The sequence below is a fragment of the Gossypium hirsutum genome, chromosome D02 (genome assembly GCF_007990345.1).
Source record: "Gossypium hirsutum isolate 1008001.06 chromosome D02, Gossypium_hirsutum_v2.1, whole genome shotgun sequence".
Taxonomy (NCBI): Eukaryota; Viridiplantae; Streptophyta; class Magnoliopsida; order Malvales; family Malvaceae; genus Gossypium; species Gossypium hirsutum.
The window spans coordinates 71,656,510-71,676,232 of NC_053438.1; the positions used below are offsets into that span (position 1 = coordinate 71,656,510).

At 34.3% G+C, this 19,723-nt stretch overlaps 4 protein-coding genes across 7 annotated transcripts; 2 read left to right on the forward strand and 2 right to left on the reverse strand.

Moving 5' to 3' along the window:
* Positions 1–713: 713 nt before the first annotated feature.
* LOC107908598 (protein SUPPRESSOR OF GENE SILENCING 3) lies at positions 714–4,745 on the forward strand. Of its 3 annotated transcripts, XM_016835810.2 has the most exons (7): positions 714–909; positions 987–1,028; positions 2,372–3,221; positions 3,304–3,598; positions 3,681–3,928; positions 4,012–4,166; positions 4,257–4,745. In XM_016835810.2, the coding sequence occupies exons 1-7, from the start codon at positions 782–784 to the stop codon at positions 4,444–4,446; spliced, it is 1,908 nt and encodes a 635-aa protein (XP_016691299.1). In that variant the 5' UTR covers positions 714–781; the 3' UTR covers positions 4,447–4,745. The 3 variants fall into 3 exon arrangements, with proteins under 3 accessions (XP_016691299.1, XP_040945232.1, XP_016691300.1); XM_041089298.1 differs by lacking the exon at positions 987–1,028 and having other exon boundaries at positions 717–909; XM_016835811.2 differs by lacking the exon at positions 714–909 and having other exon boundaries at positions 964–1,266.
* Positions 4,746–7,809: 3,064 nt separating this feature from the next.
* On the forward strand, positions 7,810–12,683 carry LOC107908596 (uncharacterized). 2 transcript variants are annotated; one of them, XM_041089299.1, is made up of 11 exons: positions 7,810–8,319; positions 8,454–8,703; positions 8,809–8,956; positions 9,057–9,164; positions 9,341–9,498; positions 9,706–9,871; positions 10,152–10,288; positions 10,398–11,085; positions 11,202–11,314; positions 11,869–12,113; positions 12,212–12,683. In XM_041089299.1, the coding sequence occupies exons 1-11, from the start codon at positions 8,133–8,135 to the stop codon at positions 12,343–12,345; spliced, it is 2,334 nt and encodes a 777-aa protein (XP_040945233.1). In that variant the 5' UTR covers positions 7,810–8,132; the 3' UTR covers positions 12,346–12,683. The 2 variants fall into 2 exon arrangements, with proteins under 2 accessions (XP_040945233.1, XP_016691298.1); XM_016835809.2 differs by having other exon boundaries at positions 7,814–8,319; positions 11,869–12,124.
* A 642-nt stretch (positions 12,684–13,325) lies between these two features.
* LOC107908595 (pathogenesis-related thaumatin-like protein 3.5) lies at positions 13,326–15,501 on the reverse strand. Its single transcript, XM_016835807.2, has 3 exons — positions 14,936–15,501; positions 13,665–14,334; positions 13,326–13,538 (listed from the first exon to the last, which is right to left on the reverse strand). The coding sequence occupies exons 1-3, from the start codon at positions 14,991–14,993 to the stop codon at positions 13,400–13,402; spliced, it is 867 nt and encodes a 288-aa protein (XP_016691296.1). The 5' UTR covers positions 14,994–15,501; the 3' UTR covers positions 13,326–13,399.
* Positions 15,502–15,530: 29 nt separating this feature from the next.
* On the reverse strand, positions 15,531–19,380 carry LOC107908594 (protein RETICULATA-RELATED 1, chloroplastic). Its single transcript, XM_016835806.2, has 8 exons — positions 18,905–19,380; positions 17,673–17,837; positions 17,470–17,562; positions 17,268–17,383; positions 17,041–17,139; positions 16,644–16,949; positions 16,353–16,517; positions 15,531–16,227 (listed from the first exon to the last, which is right to left on the reverse strand). The coding sequence occupies exons 1-8, from the start codon at positions 19,238–19,240 to the stop codon at positions 15,939–15,941; spliced, it is 1,569 nt and encodes a 522-aa protein (XP_016691295.1). The 5' UTR covers positions 19,241–19,380; the 3' UTR covers positions 15,531–15,938.
* Between the last annotated feature and the right edge of the window lie 343 nt (positions 19,381–19,723).

Consider the following 19,723-nt stretch of genomic DNA (forward strand, 5'->3'; position numbering starts at 1 on the left):
AAACAATAACCGACAAAATATTAATGGCACAAAATTTATAAAAGAAATATAAAATATTTTAATTTTATATTGAAATAATTTTGATACATCATGAGTACATAAATTTTATGCACCATCAATAAATAATAACATTGTTGACAGTGTAGGAAGATGTAGATTTGAGTGCGCTGAAGCGTATTATCCTCCTATTTATGAATTGAGGAGGGTTTATAGATAGTTCTAGGCATTGATAGGAGGATAATATATTTCAGCGCATTCGAACTTACGTCATCTTGTATTGACAATAATACGCATACCAATCGAGCTAAAACTCAATCAACGTAGCTCTATTATTTTTTGTTTTCTTTAATGATAACATATTATATTATTATTAATCATCAAATATTCTCCCTATGAATAATTATAAAGATTATAACGACTACAAGTCTGAACGTGATTCATGCAAACGAAGCAGAAAAAGAAAGGAAGCTCCTGTTTCTATCATCAATTAAAATGAGTATCACATATCTTTCACATGAAAAAAAGAATATATTGAAAATAAACAATAATAAATATATATACAGACCCACACTTCCGGCCAAAATATTTTTTACGCATAAATAAAATTAAATAATGACTTTAAGAATATTTAAAATTTATATTAATTATTTAAATTTTATATTGTATATATCATAATATTAATATTTTATTATCAATGTTCTTTAAGACGCTCAAACTTATACCGATGACAATACTAAAATCTTGAAAAAAATAGAAAATAAAGAAAGTGAAAAAAGCGGGCATGCAATGGACTATCTACGTGGAAGTAAATCTGCGACATTTATGTACTTACAGTCGTGAAAAGGGTCCCCATTCTCGACTCAGTGGGGGGACGCGGCCGTCTGGTCATTTCCATCACTCACAACGCGCGTGCGTCTCACATCCCTTCTTCCATGATTAATGATTTCTGAGTTTCTCATTTTTAGACTCTCTCTTTTTCTCCACAGGCACCTGTTCTTTTTTTTTTTCGCTCTTCAAACTCTATCCTGGTAAAAATACCCACCTTTTTTGTTTTGGTAAAAAGCATGTCTTTTGTTAAATGTTAATGTATTCTTCCATGAGAGTTTCAAAGAGAATAAAGAGTTGTTTTTACGTGATGGTCTCGTGTTCCTAATGGTTGAAACTTGAAATCTTTGTTTGTTTTGCACATGAATTGTTCGTATAAATGCATGTGTTGATGTCATTTGATTGGCTTTTGAGTTATTCAAACAGGATGAATAAACGGAGGTATTGTTCTTCTTTTTTTCGGCTGAATAACTTGTTTATTTTCGTATTTTATGCATTGGAAAACGTTACGTTTTGAAAAGATCTTACTTTTTTCCTTATTATATGCAAGTTTTATGTTTCTTTTTTGAGTACTGGTTTACAATTGTTTTAAATTAAATCTGCCATAGCTACTTTGCTGCTTGTTCTTGCTCATGATTGGCTAAAAGAAAGGTAGGTGGGTTTCGATTTAAATCTTACTGGTAAGATTCCATGTAAATTGGAAGTAGCTAGCTGATTGATCCTGGAGAGAATTATCCAATTCATTTGATTTCAAAACGGTATTGTTTGAAGTGCTTACCATTTGCATATATATATATTTACAAATAAGTTATCATTTACGTCCGTTTTATCTATTTATAATTTTTTTAGATTCGTAACTACTCTTCTCAATATCAACATGTCGTGCAATCCACTATTTACATTTTAAGATCCATATTATATGTTTTGTTTCATAAACTTTCTTTCTTTAATTATGACGCATAACCTTGACATTCAAAATATATTTTTGAATAATCTAATTCAATTATTCAACCATTTCATTATATCAAATTTTATATTAATCGTATTAATTGATATTTATATATTTCGGTACAATAACAATATGTTATTTGTAACACTAGTCTTATTAGTCAGTTAATTGATCATATTTTGTTCATGAAAAGGGGTTTGATTGGTATTAGTGTGGATACAACAAAATATTACCGATCTAATAAGCATCTTGTATTAGAACTTAGAAAGGAATTAATCTTATATGATATGAAATTTTGACTATTCATGAGTGTGCTCAATATAGATATACCCCACAGTGATCCTTGGTAGTAAATAATTTTAGCTGATGGAAAATTGTAGCATTTTGTTTTGCTCTTCCTTGGAAAAGAAGAGTAACGTTTGGTCTAGTACTTTTAATGTTGGGACGTTTTACTGTGGAAATTAAAACCACATGGATAGCTTTTATGCATCATTAATCCCTCAACAACTGAGCATATATGTGATATTTCTTGTATATGTACTGATATAACTAAGCTTCTTGTTGTAAGAAAATCACCAATCTTTTCATTCAATACAGTGATCTAGGAGTAGATTTCATGGCAGATGCTACTGACCCATTTCCTGACTTGGGAAGCGTGTATAAGGTTTCCGGTCGTTGTCAAGTAAACCGGGATGTAGCTGACATCAAGCTTGCTTCTTCAGTGGATGGAAGGGAGTCTAAAAACCGAGTTGCTGCAAATTCCGGGTTACATAAAGATTCTACATCTAATGTATGGGGACATCCAAATTTGATTCAGAAACTTAAGATGCAAACTACTTCCAATGTCAGGCCAACTGTGGATGGTTCTTGTTTGAGTTCGAGAAGACATGGTAGTGCATCGACCCAACAAGGTGCTGGAACTTGCCCTGTTCAAGCTGGTTTCACTTTGCCTAACAGTTCAGAAAATAGAGTTGATGAATATGATAACAATGACCCTGATGTTGTGTATGATAACGATGATTTGGATGACTATGATTTCGATTTTGATGAAGACGAGAAGAGTCATGAAGCACGCAAGAAGAGCAAATGGTTCAATGCATTCTTTGAACGTTTAGAGAAATTGACTGTTGAGGAGATCATTTCACCAGCTCAGCAATGGCACTGCCCTGCATGTCAAGGTGGACCGGGAGCCATTGATTGGTATCGAGGTGTACAGCCTCTAATGACTCATTCCATGACTAAAATGACACGGAGAGCTAAGATGCATCGTGTATTCGCGGAACTTTTGGTCGAGGAGATGCGTAGGAGAGGAACTTTCATTAAACCGGCCAACGATGCTGTTGGCAAATGGGAAGGGCTTAATGTTAGAGTTGCAGATCATGAAATAGTTTGGCCACCAATGGTTATCATTATGAATACAAAATATGAACAGGACGAAACTGGCAAGGTACTTTACTGCTCTTGGATAGTAAATTATCTCTATTACTAATATACTGCTAATTGCTTTGTACTGACTGTTATTTCATTAGTGGAGTGGGATGGGAAATCAAGAGCTTCTCAATTACTTCAGCTCATATGCTGCGATAAAAGCGAGACATTCGTATGGTCCACAAGGTCACCGCGGGATGAGTGTGTTGATCTTTGAGAGTTCAGCAGCAGGGTATTTAGAGGCTGTTCGTTTGCATAAACAATTTAAAGAACAAGGAAGGGATAGGGATGCTTGGGATCATTCACAGGTCCCATTCTGTCCTGGTGGAAAACGCCAACTTTACGGCTACATTGCCATCAAAGAAGACTTGGATGTATTTAACCGACACTCTCAAGGTCTAATACGCTGCAATCACTTTTGTTAAATCGTTGTTTTTGAACTTTTCTTATGAATGATACAATCTATGCGATCAAACAGGGAATTCCAAGCTGAAATTCGAGCTGAGATCATACCAAGAGATGGTTGAGAGCCAAATAAAGAAGATAAACGACAATAGTCAGCAACTTACCCGACTTAAAAAGAAGGTTGCTCAAGAACAGCAACATTCACAAGTCCTTGCAGAGTCTCTAGGCCGATTGAGTGAGAAGCTCCACCAGACAATAGAGCCGAAAAATCGTATCGTGAGGCAACGAGCTATATTGCAGCATGAACAGAACAAAGAAGAGGTAGCATTTTTTAACTTTATTGCTGCAATTTCAGTGTTCTATAGCTAGATATCTCTTCCTTATTGCAATGCAATGGTTTCCAGTTGATAGCTAAAGAACAATATTTCAAGGAGAAAATCAATACTATTTACCAATCCATAGACTCTAAGGAAGATAATTTCGAGAAGCTGCAAAGGGCTGCAAGTGAGAGAGTTAAGCAATCAAATATGAATCCGATACATGATAAAGATGAATGCAGGTGACATTCTATCTACTTAAAGCTGTAACAACATTTATTTTCTTGTTCTATGTTGTGAAGTGAATTTTTAACATGTTTTTGAATGTTCAGTGCCATTGAGCTTCATGAGAAAAACATAGGAGAGTTCAATGCAGAGAGGGAGAAGCTGATGAAAAGTCGTCAAGATAGAAGGTTAACAATGAAACTACGGTATTGGGAAGATCTTGTCAAGCTCGAGGAAGGGTTTGAAAAAGAATTTACCTTGCTTATGGAAAAGTACACCCACAGAATATTGCATTGAGGAACAATAGACCACTAAATAGACAAGACATCAACAAGAGATAAGGAAATAGAAGACACAATACCACCATGACCATTACCATTGGCACAGTGAACAGAAGCAAGACAAACACTTGTTTGATAGGTAAATATAAACCAGTTTTGTTACTTGATACACGTTTAAGTTTTGGAAGGAGAAAAATGGTTTATGAGGGAGGGAAGTTTGGGTTTCATGGTGAACACTGAAATAGTGAAACTTCAAGTAATGTTTTTTATGCATTTTTGTTTCAGATTTTTGGCATTTGCCCATGGTATTGTCAACTTAACCATAAATTTTTTATTGTGATTTTATTTATACAATAAAATCTATATATGTATTCATCAAAAAATAGTTGGAAAAAGTGGGAATGGACTTTTTCGTTAAGTATTTGAATTAAGTTCTAATTCTGGAGTCGATATTGTTAGGAGGGTTTACCTGAATACCACTTAGCCCAAACATGACTAGACTTAAACTGTAACACGGATAAAAACATCTATGATTACACCCAAGAAAAAAAAAAGCTGTACTAGCCCTAAGGCATTCCTTGCATGAAACAATTCCGTTGTTTTTTTTATTTTGAAGATAGTAGTTAAATTTTAATTTTAATAATTTTTTTTAATTATACAAGAATGGTTAGATTTTAGCTTTAATACTTATATTTCATTCAAATTTGAGATTTAATCTCTATACTTTATATTTGACATAATTTGATACATCAATTTTTATAATGTCATTAGTTAGTCTATTAGTTGGCCTAGTTAGTTTATTTTTATTAAAATGCTGATGTGAAATTTTAAGAATTGTTACCGTTAAAATTCTCTATTAAATTTAGATCTATTTATAATGTCATTAGTTAATATATTAGTTGGTCTAGTTACTCTATTCTTATGAAAATGCTGATGTGAATTTTTAAGGACGGTTACCACTGTTAAAATATTTTATTAAATTCAGGTTTATTAGGTTAATAAAATAAATCACATGTTAGACTTTCGTTAGACAACTAATATAAGAGTGACTAAAATATTTAATTTTAAAAAATTGAATGACTAAAATGAAAAAAATTAATAGTTAGATGACTAAAATAAAACAACTGAATAGTCAGGTGACTATTCTTATACTTTACCCTAAATATAAACAGTAAGTTTGGCATTTATTTGAGGAATTTAAATAAATTAAAATATGCTTTTGTATTCTTATTTAATTCTATTACTTTTATTTATAGAAATTTAGATTTTTCATTTTTTGAATTTAAAAATTTAAATTTAATTGTTAATTCAGTTAATGTTATTTTTTTAATTCGTTAGTGTAATATTTTGAAATAAATAAAAAAATAACCGTTTAGTAACTATGTAATCAATAAATGATGTAATAAACATAAATTTAAAGAAGAATTTTAATAATGTCAATAATTTCACTTGTACTTTTTAATTCGGAGGATGAATACATTAAATTCTTGAAAATAAAAATATAAAAACTAAATTTTAAATGTAGAAAAAAAATACATGGATATTTTAACCATTTAAATAAATAACAAATATTTTGAGAAAAGCATTTTAAAAAGGGTAAACTCCACCCAAGATCACTAAACCATTAATAAATTTAAGTTTTAATCACTCAACTTCAAAAAGTTACAAAATAATCATTAAACTATTCAAAAATTTTCATTTAAGTCATTGGGTTGTTAAATTGCCATTGCATGACTTTCTTCATTCGCACTATTGGCAATAATCGAAATCTCTCTTTCCCCTCCTCTTCTACAATCTTTTTTTTTCCATGAAACAACACTGAACATCACGAATTTGTGAACCAAAATCCGAATGTCTTTTTTCTCTCATCTATGACACTAATCGTCGCTTAGATCTAAGCTATATTCTACTTGATGGGAACTATTTCACTGTATTGATCGTTGAATTGTCACTTGGAGCTCGCCAGTTGAACTTAAAAAAAAAACTTGATAGTCCAGTGAAATAAATGAAAACTTTCGAATAGTTAAATAACCATTTTGTAACTTTTTAAAATTGAGTGACTAAAATGTAAATTTCTTAATAGTTTGACAACCTTAGGTGCAATTTACCCTAAAAGAAACTTAAAATACACGTATAGATGTGCTAGAAGCTAAATATAAGTGGTGGTGATGGTTGTTTCTAACTCCGAAGACAAAATTTTTGGGTGTTGTGTTGGGTTCGGTTTCGGCTCGAGTCAACTAGGTAATGTAAAAGCAATGGATAATATTGTTTTTAGCCCCTGAACTTAACAATCAGGTCCATTTTAGTCCCTGAAATTGAAAAGCATAAAAATCTGACGATACTCTATACTAAGTCACCTCATTACTTGAAAATTAAAAAATTTAGAGTAAACTACACTAAGGTCACTGAACTATTAGTAAGTTTACGTTTTAATCACTTAACTTCAAAAGGTTACAAAATTGTCATTGAACTATTTGAAAGTTTTCATTTAAGCCACTGGGCTATTTAAAATCATTGTTGTATGGCCTTTTAAGTTCGCATCGTTTGCACCAATCGAGAACTCTCATTCATTTTCTCTTCCACAAATTAGTTTTTTTCATGAAACATCTTTGAACAACATGAATCTATGAACCAAAAATTTAAACAACTTTTTTCTTTGACCTCCAATAGTGATCGCCAGATTAATTTGTTGCTAAGGCATATTCTTCTACTCGTTGATGGGTATTGATCCACCGTATTAATTGTTAAATCATCGCTTAGAGCTCTCTAGCTTATTTAAAAAAAAAACGTAACAACCCAATGACTTAAATAAAAATTTTTGAATAGTCAAATGACTTAAATGAAAATTTTCGAATAGTTCAATAATAATTTTGTAACTTTTGAAGTTGACCAAAATATGAACTTACTAATAGTTTAATGACCTTGAGTGCATCTTACCAAAAAAAATTATACAAAATTTTAAGTTGATGATAGGGTATAATCTGGGAGTGTCACATATAGGGTTTTAATAACCGAACTTATGGTTGAATAGGTCAGACCATCGATTCGCAATTCAAATAGTTTAATAAGTTCGACCATCAGACGAACAATAATTAAATAAATAATTAAAAATTTATAAAACTCTAAAAATTGAAAAATAAAAATTTTATTAAGCCAATTTAACTTGTTCAAGTGTCAATTTTTGTCTCAATTTTTTATTTTTATCAATTTTAAGCCGTTTTTGAATGAATTCGTTTAATCCTACTCGAACCATTATATTAATTAGTTCTCAATTTATTTGACCTGATCTTATTCCAATAATACTAGTCACGTTATCAAATCTTTTTAAGAGAATAAAGTGTTAAGTTGAGGGGCAAAAATTTTTATCATCCTACAAGCAATTATCCCAAAGTTTGATTCTTTTTCATCTAGCACGTTTATTTTCCTGTGCATTAAAGGAAAAGCCATTTCCACACGCCTCTCTTCTTCATCTTCTTCCCTTTTGATTCCAACGTCTTTAGTTACAAATCTGTCTCAAAGCTTGAATCTTTGAAACCCATTAACCCAAAGAAACTTATGTTTCCAAGCTTATAAATTCCAAGTCCTCTCCAATAGAGCTATTTGACCCTTTTAAATTCCTTTAATAATTATTTTGACTACTTTGCTTCATTAGGATTCGACTCATGGATTAAATTCTTGAATCTTGAAATCCCGCCCAAAAAAATGGTTACTAAATTGCAGGTTACTCAGTTAAAAGCATCGGATTTTGGGTTGAATTATCTGACTTCCAGCCATGAAAAAGTTTTCAAGTTTGGATATTTCTCAAGAAACTCACCTTCAAAGCAGAAGTTGAGGTTCAAGCTTGTGGGAGCTCAGAAGGATAGATGGAAGCTCAATGACATTGACACCAGTATGAATATATATTGTCAACTTCTTCATTTTTGCTATTCTGTTATCTCTGATTGGCTATGATAATAATCGGTAATATTGTTGGGTTTTTTTTTTAGTAATTTAATTGTCCTAATAGCATACATTAATTTACAGATACTGTGCAAGAAAGAATAAATTCATGGCTGACAAAGACCCAGCATTTTTTAAGTGAGATAACTTTGCCACTGGTGAAAACTGGTCAAACTGGTCAAAGTGGACCTGGAAAGTTTGATCCTCGAAATGAAGATGAAGTTGATAATCAAGAAATGGAAGACATTTCCATGGCAGAACGGATTATTCCTAGTGGTTTGCCTAATGGAAATCTTTCATTAGCTGCTATTGTATCTATTGAGCAGTTTAGCAGGTGAAAAATTATCCAATTATGTGTGTTAATGTCTTGTTTAATTAGCTTTAAGATAATGTTTAAGTTTTGGATTGTGATAATGATGTTTGGTATTTAAGTTTACAGGATGAATGGATTGAGTGGAAAGAAAATGCAGAAGATATTTAGAACTCTTATTCCCAAAACCGAGTACGATGATGCTCGTAATTTGGTGGAGTATTGTTGCTTCAGGTTTTTGTCAAGGGATGCCTCTGATCTTCATCCCTGTCTCAAGGTTCATTATATGGATGCTTAATGTCCATTTTCTGTAACTTATTTACTTATTTCCTCATGTTTTCTCACCGGTTTCATGTCTGTCATCGATATGTTTACAGGAACGTGCATTCCAGAGGTTAATGTTCATCACAATGCTTGCTTGGGAGAATCCTTACCGTGATAAAAACAATTTACATGCTCATTCACTGACAAAATCTTCTCTTCAGGTTCTTTTTTCCTTTAATTACCTTTTAAAGCATTCTGAAATTATATTGGTTTCGATTATGTATCTGAACTTGCTTGAATTTGATTCAAGTTTATTCAGGGGCAAACTGTACCCCTCCTAGAAGAAAACAAAGAGTGCGAGTTGTGAAATTAATTAAGTTTATTGGCGTTATTGAAGGGAAAGCTGGTGGGAGAGGAGGCTTTTACTCGTATCACTCCTGCAATTTCAGGTGTAGCTGATCATCCTACGGCACATAACCTTTTCAAAGCTCTCGCTGGTGATGAACTGGGCATTTCATTACGAGTGTGGTTAACTTATATCGATGAACTTCTCAAGTAAGCTTCTGATTTCATACTACTAGTGCTAATCATGTTTGTAATGTGATCCGAGAGTAAATAAACAATCAGTAATTCCTCACACTCACCGTGCTAAAAGTATGATGTCGAATGGTGGACTTCGCATCCTTTTTAGCATGTTTCGTCTGTTAGTTATTGCCTGAGTTTTCAATTTGCTAAGCTTGATTCCTGCTAGTTTTAGTGTAGAGTGCATGAAGGAAGGAGATCATATCAAATCTGTGAATATCCTCAGCTGTCAGAGGAAAGAGTATTGCGTGTTGGTTCTAGCAGGAAACGACCTGTTCTAAAATGGGAGAATAACATGGCATGGCCAGGGAAATTTACTCTAACGGATAAAGCGCTCTACTTTGAGGTACATATCGTCCATAATAACTCGTCTATCGAATGTTGTTGTAACCTATGGTATCTTCCATTTGTTCACGAGTTGACTGATATATGCGTACTAAGTGGAATGGCATGCAAGCATCCTGTTTCCCATTTTGGAAATTGAATTAATTTATGAATTCATTCGGATATTGGTTTTATTCATGCAAATGAGTAGAAAAGTTTGAAAACTTTTAATAAGTTTTTGAGGGAACGTAGTGATTTTCGATCCGGTCCAAGTATTTGATATGACTGTCATGTTGTTGCAGGCTGTTAAATTTAAAGGGCGGAGCAATGCAATAAGACTCGATCTTACGAGGCCTGGATTGGAAGTTAAGAAAGTAAAAGTTGGACCTTTCAATTCTGGGCTTTTCGACTCTGGAGTAGCTGTTTCATCGGGTCCGGGGTGAGCTTCTCTGGTCTTTTACATGAACTTTTAGTTATAGTATTTGAATTTCTGGGTACTTTTTTTTTTGGTTCGGTCATGTGTCTTTCGTTGTCAACTTTCTGTTCAGATCACAAACATGGGTGCTGGAGTTTGTCGACTTGGGTGGTGAATTAAGGCGAGACGTTTGGCACGCGTCTATCAGTGAAATTATTACTCTACACAAGTTTCTTAACGAGTATGGACCCGATGATAATGATCGATCACTATCTCAAGTATTCGGTTCTCAAAAAGGGAAGGAAAAGGCTATGACGAGTGCCATTAATGGCATTGCTAGACTTCAAGCTCTCCAGTTTATGCGAAAGTTGTTAGATGATCCGATCAAACTTGTTCAATTCTCTTTTTTACAAAATGCACCCCATGGTGATCTCGTTTTCCAATCACTAGCCGTAAATTATTGGGGTGGACCATTAGTTGCAAAAGCTACGGACTTAAAGTATCAACGTGCTCAAGGAACAAGCCCTTCTGAACCCGAAGTTGAAATCAGCGATCATGTATTTGACATAGATGGAAGTGTTTACTTGCGGAAGTGGATGAGCTCTCCGTCTTGGGAATCTAATGCTTCCATTAGTTTTTGGAAGCATGCTTCAACTAGACCAGCAGTTGTGTTAAGTAAAAGTCTTGTTGTGGCCGATAAGTCCCTTGTTGAAAAAGCAGCAGCAATCTGCAAACAAAAATATCAGGCAGTGGAAAAAACTCAAGCCACGATTGACGCAGCGAAACTCGAAGGGATACCCAGTAATATCGACCTTTTCAAGGTTCAGCATCCATTTCACTATGTTCTTTTTATTGTGCTTGTTTCAGCAAGTTCGGTTTATGTTATACATATAACCTTATATATCGTCGAGCTGATTTTGTGTTCGCCTTTATGCAGGAACTTCTTCTCCCTTTTACTATCACAGCTCGGAATTTCGAAAAGCTTAGACGATGGGAGGAGCCGCACTTGACTCTCTCGTTTCTCGCATTTGCTTATACAGTTATTGTCAGGTAGACGCATCACGGAAATCATTGTTAGGCAAACAGCACTTAATCTTACAAGCAATACTACACTTTGAATATGAACTCATGAGTTCCCATATCCGTCGTGCTATATATTTTGCTTGTTTTAGAATAGGGTCTTCACCTAATAGGTTTCGAGCTTTTGTTTAAACTGGGTAAATGTACCATGGAAGCCCCTATATTAGGAATCCGTTTGCATTTTGCCCCCTTTAATAAAAAAATGGGCAAATTAGTATCTGCACATTAGATTAAAGAGCAAATGATCATTTCTATTAAAAATTCCATCCATTTTTACTATTAAAAACTAGTGTGACTGATCAAACAACATGGACTAGTTTTTAATAGTGGAAATGGATAAAGCTTTTAACATGAGGACTAGTTGGCTGTTTAATCTAACATATAATGACTAATTTGCTTATTTTTTAAGTAAAGGGACAAAATGCAATCTGACTCATGGTACAACATCCTCCATTGGAATTTTACCGTCTTATTCAATCCGTTTTAGCATCAATATGTTGATGTGTTGAACATTTACTCCCTAGGAATCTGCTGTCATATGTTTTTCCCATGGCATTGATCATCTTAGCCAGCGGCATGCTAACACTTAAAGGACTCAAAGAACAAGGCCGTCTAGGTAGATCTTTTGGAAAAGTAACTATACGTGATCAACCACCTTCAAATACTATTCAAAAGATTATAGCCGTAAAAGACGGTATCCGTGATGTGGAGCATATCCTCCAAAATCTGAACGTTACTCTCCTGAAATTACGAACGATTCTCCTCGCAGGTCAGCCTCAGGTACGATGTCATTAGTCATGAACACATGTTTTCATAGCAGAAAATACGAAATAATTTATACTCGTTTAAACGTTCTCTTTTTTGCAGATAACAACCGAGGTTGCATTGGTGTTGTTATCATCCGCAACCGTTCTTCTCATCGTGCCTTTCAAGTACGTCCTTGCATTTCTTCTATGCGATCTTTTCACTCGAGAGCTCGAATTCAGGAGGGAGATGGTTAAGAGATTCCTTGCCATCTTGAAGGAACGTTGGCTTACCGTGCCAGCAGCCCCTGTAATTGTATTACCATTCGAGGACGAGGAATCCAAATCGGTGAATCAAAGAAACCAAACTGACAAAGGCGCAATCAAAAAGAATGCAGAGTAGTTGGAGACCTAGATACTTTTGTTTCGGACATGCACATATACTATAGTGAAAAATTAGTTTCTACATGGTACAGAAAAAGGCAAAAAGTTACAGTTTAATCCCATTTTTTTGGACATTGCTGCACTAATATATGTGGCAACTGAATTCTTGTTCTTGGCTATATAAATAAGATTAAGATGATTGTTAACGCTCATGAGCCTGGAATCTTCTGTTCTATCGCATCATTTGATTAACACTTGAATTTACTAAACTTTACACTTTTTGAAATATTAAAATTAATCCATAATATCACGATAAATTTTAAAATTATATATGAATTTTAATTTTGTACAATTTTACGCAAAATTTTGATTGGATCTAATTCTCATAAATAATCACATAAATTGTCGATTTAGCATCATTTTATGTTTATATGTTGCATATACATATAATTATATTTATTCAATAATAAAAAAAATTGATGAATTTAATTCTTTAAATGTGTATAATTGCACCAGATCAATGTTAATGTATCAAATTACACATTGAATCAAAGTTTATTTATAATTTTGAGATTTATCCCAACATATTTTGGTCAAATTGTATCATTAGTCTTTTTATTTCGAGTAAGTTGTGTATTTAATTCTTATATTTTAATTTAGTCAATTTTAATCATTATACTTTTCGAATTTTAATTTTTTATTAGTGAGTTCTGACCTAAACGGTAGCAGTTAAATCTATTGGGTTAATTTTTGCAATTAGTCCTATACTATGTATAAATTTGCAAATTTAGCCCATGTTCTCCAATCGGATCTTTTTAGTCATTATATTTTTTTTTTCAGATGAACCAAAAAAATCCATAAAAATAAAATAAATAAAAGGACAAAGCACAGCATCCAATTAGATTTCAAAATGGTACAAATTGAATTACTAAAATAAAATTTGTAAAATGGAAGCCAATGGTAACGCCACCATCAAACTCCTCCATATATGAGAAAATGCTTTGAAACCCTTTGATGTAACACTGCAAACAAGTCTCTCATCATGATATGTGCATATTGTATTGTTCCTAAAACCAGCAGCAACCTCATCAGTATGTATGCATGCATGCATGCATGTATGTATGTATGTATGTATGTATGTATGTATGTATGTCTGTCTGTCTGTATGTATGTATGTATGTATGTTGCATTACCTTGTTGCACAAAATGCCACCATATAATCTGATGCAGAACAAGTTATGATACTAACACGATCATCATAAGCATAACTAGATGCTGCAGGGCATACTAGTTTGAAACTCTTTGAATAATTCGTAGGCAAACAAGCAACCGGATCTTCATATGTCCCACGACAACAATATTCATCGGTGTTGAACACGTCGCAAGCACTTCTACAGCCGACAACCTTACCATTTTTCTTAAAACTAAGATCGGACGAACAATTTTGCCTCAAGTCACCATCACAACCAGCAGTGCTGCAGTTTCCTTTACCACCACCAGGTTTGATCACAATAGGCAAATTAAAGCCATCTACAAGGCTAACATCGTAATAATCGATATTATCACCAAGCGTGAATTCGGCTATGGTAACTGGGAGACTACCAGCGCTTGTACAATTAACGGACGTACCACAGTTGCCTGTTTGACACGTTCCGTTACCGGTTTTATCGAAATCGCAACCTGTTCTACCCCATATTCGACCACTCCAACCGTCCGGGGCTTTGTAAAATGCAGTTTTGCCTGGTTCCAACGTAAAGCCTTCACCATGGAAGTTGCTTCCATCCGTGATGATCGCCGGCCATATCGTCTCTTTGCACTGATTCACAATGGTGAAATTTTTGGCATTTGAAGGCTTTGTTGCACCTTACCAAATATAAATGACAGTGAGGTTATATTCATAATATAGAACCACATCACACTTAATCAGGCATAGTCCCAATTCTATACGAAAGTTGTGAATTTAGTTCCTATATTTTAATTTGATTATTTTTAGTCCTTAAACTATATGAATTTTAAAATTTCAGTCCTGATCAAACAATATTTGTTAAATTCATTAAGTTAAGTTTTGTTATTTTCAAAATTTGATGCGGCAAACATATTGTCACATATATAATACTATGTCAGCTTGCTATTTCTACATGTTACTCACAAAAAAAGTTAATTGTGACTGTCGTTTGTGTCAAGATTGAAATTTCAAAATTTGAAAAATATAAGACTGATAAATCTACAACTTTAGACATTATACAGGACTAAAAGCAAAATTTAACAAAACGGATTTAACTGTTACCATTTGGTCAAGACTGAAATTTTAAAATTTGAAAAAATGATGACTAAAATTGACCAAATTGAAATCTTTATACCCGCAACTTTTGAAAAGTACAGGGACCAATAGCACAATTTAACCTATTCATAATATTGAACTATATCACATTCACACCTAAATAGGCAAGAACAGAAAAGGTACCTGATGCAAAAATAATAAAAATGCAGAAAAGTAAAATGGGATTGTGAGGCAATGCCATTGAAGAGCAAATAAGCGAAGGCAGGGGAGGAACTTGGTGAGAGGCATGTAAGAGTGACGTTGGTTGGCTTTAAAGGAGTATAAGATGGGTTGAAACGGGAGAATACGTGTGGGAGATGGTGAATCAACAAGCAGTGAACGGCTGGTTGGCAGAATCCATAAAAGACTTCCTTGCTTAGTTCCATAACCAGTATATACTTTGCCTCTATCATACTACAATGTACTAAACATATAGTTTTTGGCACTTCTTTTGTCTTACAATCTACAAAGTATTTATTCTTTGATATATAAATATCATAGCCCAAGTCCAGCCTGGATGATCCCCACCATGTATATTTGCTAGTAATGACATGAAATTCCCCTCAAAAAGATTGAAAATATTAAAAGATAAGTAGCAAAAATTAAATTAAAGCAGAGTAAGAATAGATACATCCACATCCACGGAGGTAATAATAGTTTTCAATATCAATATTATACATCCATTAATAGTCTTCAGAAAAGAGAAAGGGCAACAAGCAAAAGACAAGCTAAAGAACAGTTACAGAAAATGCAAAATTGCAATGTAAGCCAACAGATACAATGAGGAAACAGTTTATTTATGCGTTCCTACTCTAAAAACATATAAAGAAACTAATTGAACAATCAAACTACACGATTCTCTAGTGTCATTCATCTAAAACTAAAATATCTTCCCAAAAAAATATCCCTTGCAATTTAACTTATTAAGGACTCAACTCAGAGTATAACACTTCATTGATTATGACAAATGTTTAACATGTACTCAAGAACTCGTCCCCAAAATAATCTACAAGTCACGGTTAATAAGCTGATAATCCACACTAGACATAAATCGTAGCAAGTCCAAACCTTGTGGAGGTTCTTTTCATGTTGAATTCACTCCATCAAGCAGCAAAATCGGACAGAAATACTAATTTATGTCAGGTAGCTATGTAGTGCGTGCAGTTACCTTCTTCCGGACAATCCTCTTTCTCCGGGGCTTCAAAGCTCCAGTTTCCCCATCGGCAACAGATTCAACGTTTCCTTGTTTGATGCCAAGAAGTCCAAGACCGGAAACAATGGCGTTCTTGGATATGAACCATTTAGAGGATGACCTAGTTCCATCCTCAGAAGGTCTGTTGTAAGCCTTCAAGAGGTCATCTGACTGAACCAGCGGATCCACCTCGACACCTAGCCAAGCCAGCCTCGATCTCTCTCCTAATTGAACATTCAAGACCCTGCATAGAACCAGTTTGGTGAGGCAAAAAGATACCACAACCTCCATTTACGTCATAAATGCCGAAGAGTTCCAAGTGTAAAGAAATCGATTTAGAAATTTTCGAAATGATGCAATATACTAGACCTTAAAGCTGTGCTGAAGAACAATGCTACACCAATGACATCAAAATAGTTGGCCATTGCTTGATCAAATCCACATAAAAGCTGATATCTAAGGTTTGCATAGAGTCCGAGAAAAGCACCATAACCAAGTGCGTTGGTACTCACAGACGGAATTGACACAGATAACCTGCCAACAGTAAAAAAGGCCACCATTAATGCATCAAGTAAAAGAAGCCCCCCAAACAGAAAGAAAATTTTCTTCCCAAATAAATGGAACAAAAGGATAACTGAAGATTTCCTCAAATCTACTTACTTTTCCTTCTTTTTACTAGCCAGAAAATTCAAAAAAGAGCCTTGCACTGCTCCAGCAGCTAATCCAACAATACACAACTCGGCAGCCTTGTAGAAAAGAGAATGGATTCTCTTTTGCAAGTCAAATTCTCTAAGTGGGTAACTCTTTTCAAATATATTGTTGGGAAGCTTCTGTAATGTGTTTTGCAAGTCAAACCGGAAGGTGTTGCCATAAGAACGACAAGGAGCAAGAGACCAAACTACAAGAGCATTGCAAGCTGCTACCGTGAGAACATTCATAAGTGCTAGATCCCATTCTTGCTTAATCCTGTAGACAAAGTGAAGCAAGTCTATTACTATGATTTACTGAAATTGATAAAAAGGGCAAGCATGAATCTCGTCATGGTATTTGAAACCACCTATCCTTTCGATTCTTCAACTCCCACCAAACAGAAGAACCAATAGTAGCAACCTCTTCTAAAAGAAGCCTGTATAAAAAGGCAGGATCTGCAAGCATCCTGGGAATAGAAAAGGTTGTGCATAAGCATATATGACAAGTTCAACGATACGCTGTGATCAAATATTCATTTCATTCAGATTGCTGGAGACATCCTTAAGAGGTGAATATGAGCATATCAGGGATTACCTGCCAATAAATGCCCGAGACATTGCTTGTGGGAGTGTTCGAGAAATAAATCGACTGGTGGTTGGTCTGGCATTAATTGCTAAGAACTTTACCATTTGTGCTGAACTGACCAATCCCTGTAGGCAAAAAAGCCCTAATCAGCATCGGATACATAAACTAAGTTCTTCACCGTGTGATAAAGCAATAAGAAAAGTTACTAAACCATTTCATAAGCTTGTCGGAAGCCAGCAGGCAAGTCCATCATTGTCTTGTGCCACTCATTCAATACAGCATCTACAAATTTTCGATCAAAAAGCTGGAAAGAAAACAATAGAAAATAAACAATTCAAGTGTATATTTATCCTTTAAGCATTTGATTAAGTCATTAACTATATATAATGAATCTGCTAGACTTTGATCTCTTACCTCTTCCAGAAACATCCGCCTTCTAAAGAGTCCATCCTCATCTCCCTCCCCATCATCATCAAAGTCATCAAAATAATCATCATCATCTCCATCATCATCACCTCCATCTCCACCTCCATGGTTAATTTTCTTTCCAATATCTCCACCACCTCCCCCAGTTGCAAGCTGTAATTTCAAACATATTAGTTGATCCTTCCAAATTTTTGGACAAAGTCATCAAGGAAACAAATAATAAGCAACTCCAAGAAATAAACATCTGATTTACAATTTAAAAAATCGAACCTCGTGCTGAAAACACTAGCAACTAATTTCTTGAGGTTCATAAGCCAAGCATCTAAACCCAAATCCTCATACTCAACCGACAAACAGTAGCATATATATACACACACACACACACACAGATGCCTGAACAATAAAATAGCATAAACCTGGTGCATAACTAACCCTGTATTCAATTTCATATGTAAATCATGCATGCCGAATCACAAGTAGGTAGGATATTTAAAAACATTAAATTCAAACAAAATTAACTTTGTTCCTAATTTATCAATGCAAACGTTTAACTTAAAGAGTTTTACAAAGATAACACCAAACGGTCCGAAACATATTCAATTTTCATCATTGTATGTTGTAGGGCTTTTTTCCTATCTTGCACACAATAATGAAGAATTGCAAGGATGGAATAGAAATAGTCTATTAAGCTAGTTTAACTCGAGAAAAAATCAAGCTTTATTATGATTTATGCTAGGCTCTGTCAGATAGAACATCTAGTTAAAACATATCAATTAGAACGTGGTTACATTACATCCAATCAATAGAATTGAAAGATAAACTTTTTGATAGAAGGTTTTAAGGACCCTAAACTAATATTTAAAACCCCAAGTTTTGAAAGATAAACAGTTCAAATTTCACTAATTTAACGAAAATATGAAGACCTTCTAGCAGAAAGTTACTCTGTTAGTTTCTTTAAGCTTAAATAACAGAAATAGACTAAATTATGCATTTCAATTCATTCTCTATATATTAAAAATCTTATGAAAGTGCCTTCTATCGTTAATTAAAAATATAATTCAGTCTTAAAATACTCCTAAATTTTTAATACCTACATACTAAGCAATTAACTTAGAAATTAAGCTCAATTAAGCTAAACTTCAAGAGGACTTCGTATCCCATTTTCAAATTAAGCTTTAATTAACATTTATTAAGCTAAAGCTAAAATTTTGAAATCCAACCTCAGGGCTAGAAGTCGACTGTTTCTGAGACATATCAAGCTTCCCTTTCTCCAAAGTAACCGCACCAAACGCACCGTATTTTCCTCCTTTCATAACCGGTCCAACATCACCTGAACCTGAAGAACTGGTCTCCACTGGAGCCGGTGGTGCCGAGAAACATCGCTCGAGAGCAGCGACGGAGGAATCTCCACCGTCGATTAAAGAAGAAGACGAACATTTCACCACCGTAAGATTCTTTCTAGGTTTACCTGCTAAAGAATGAACCGGAGGTGGTAGACTCGGTTTTAATAACAACGTCTTGGGAAGTTGAGAGGTTTGGAATACTATATGAGACATTTTCCTTTTTGGTGTTTGGATGGCGAGAAAGTTGGTTGGTTATATTTTTCCCTCTCACGAGAGTGAGAGAAAGCCAAGAGAAAGGGGAACAAAGGGATTGGTGGGGTTTTTTGATGGATTGTTTTGCCGATTACAAGCCAGACCCAACCCAACCCAACCCAATCAGATTGGCAATAACTGAGTTGACTCGGGTGAGTTTTTAACGAGTAGAATTAGCCGGCTCCGTGAGTTTGGGTCATGTCGTTTTGTCGAGTTGTGGACTCATTTTCTTGGGCCATATCGAAGGAAGTGAAACTATAAATTCCAGCCACCAATTTGTTTGGGATTGAATTTACAATTTAATCCTTTAGGATTAATTCCGCCAAGTGTCCCAAATTATCAGTCAAATTTTAAATTGGTCCCTCAACTACAATACATTCTAATTGAATTATTAAAATATTAGCATTCTCTCAGTCAGGAACCCTAGTCAGCTTAGCCATCGAT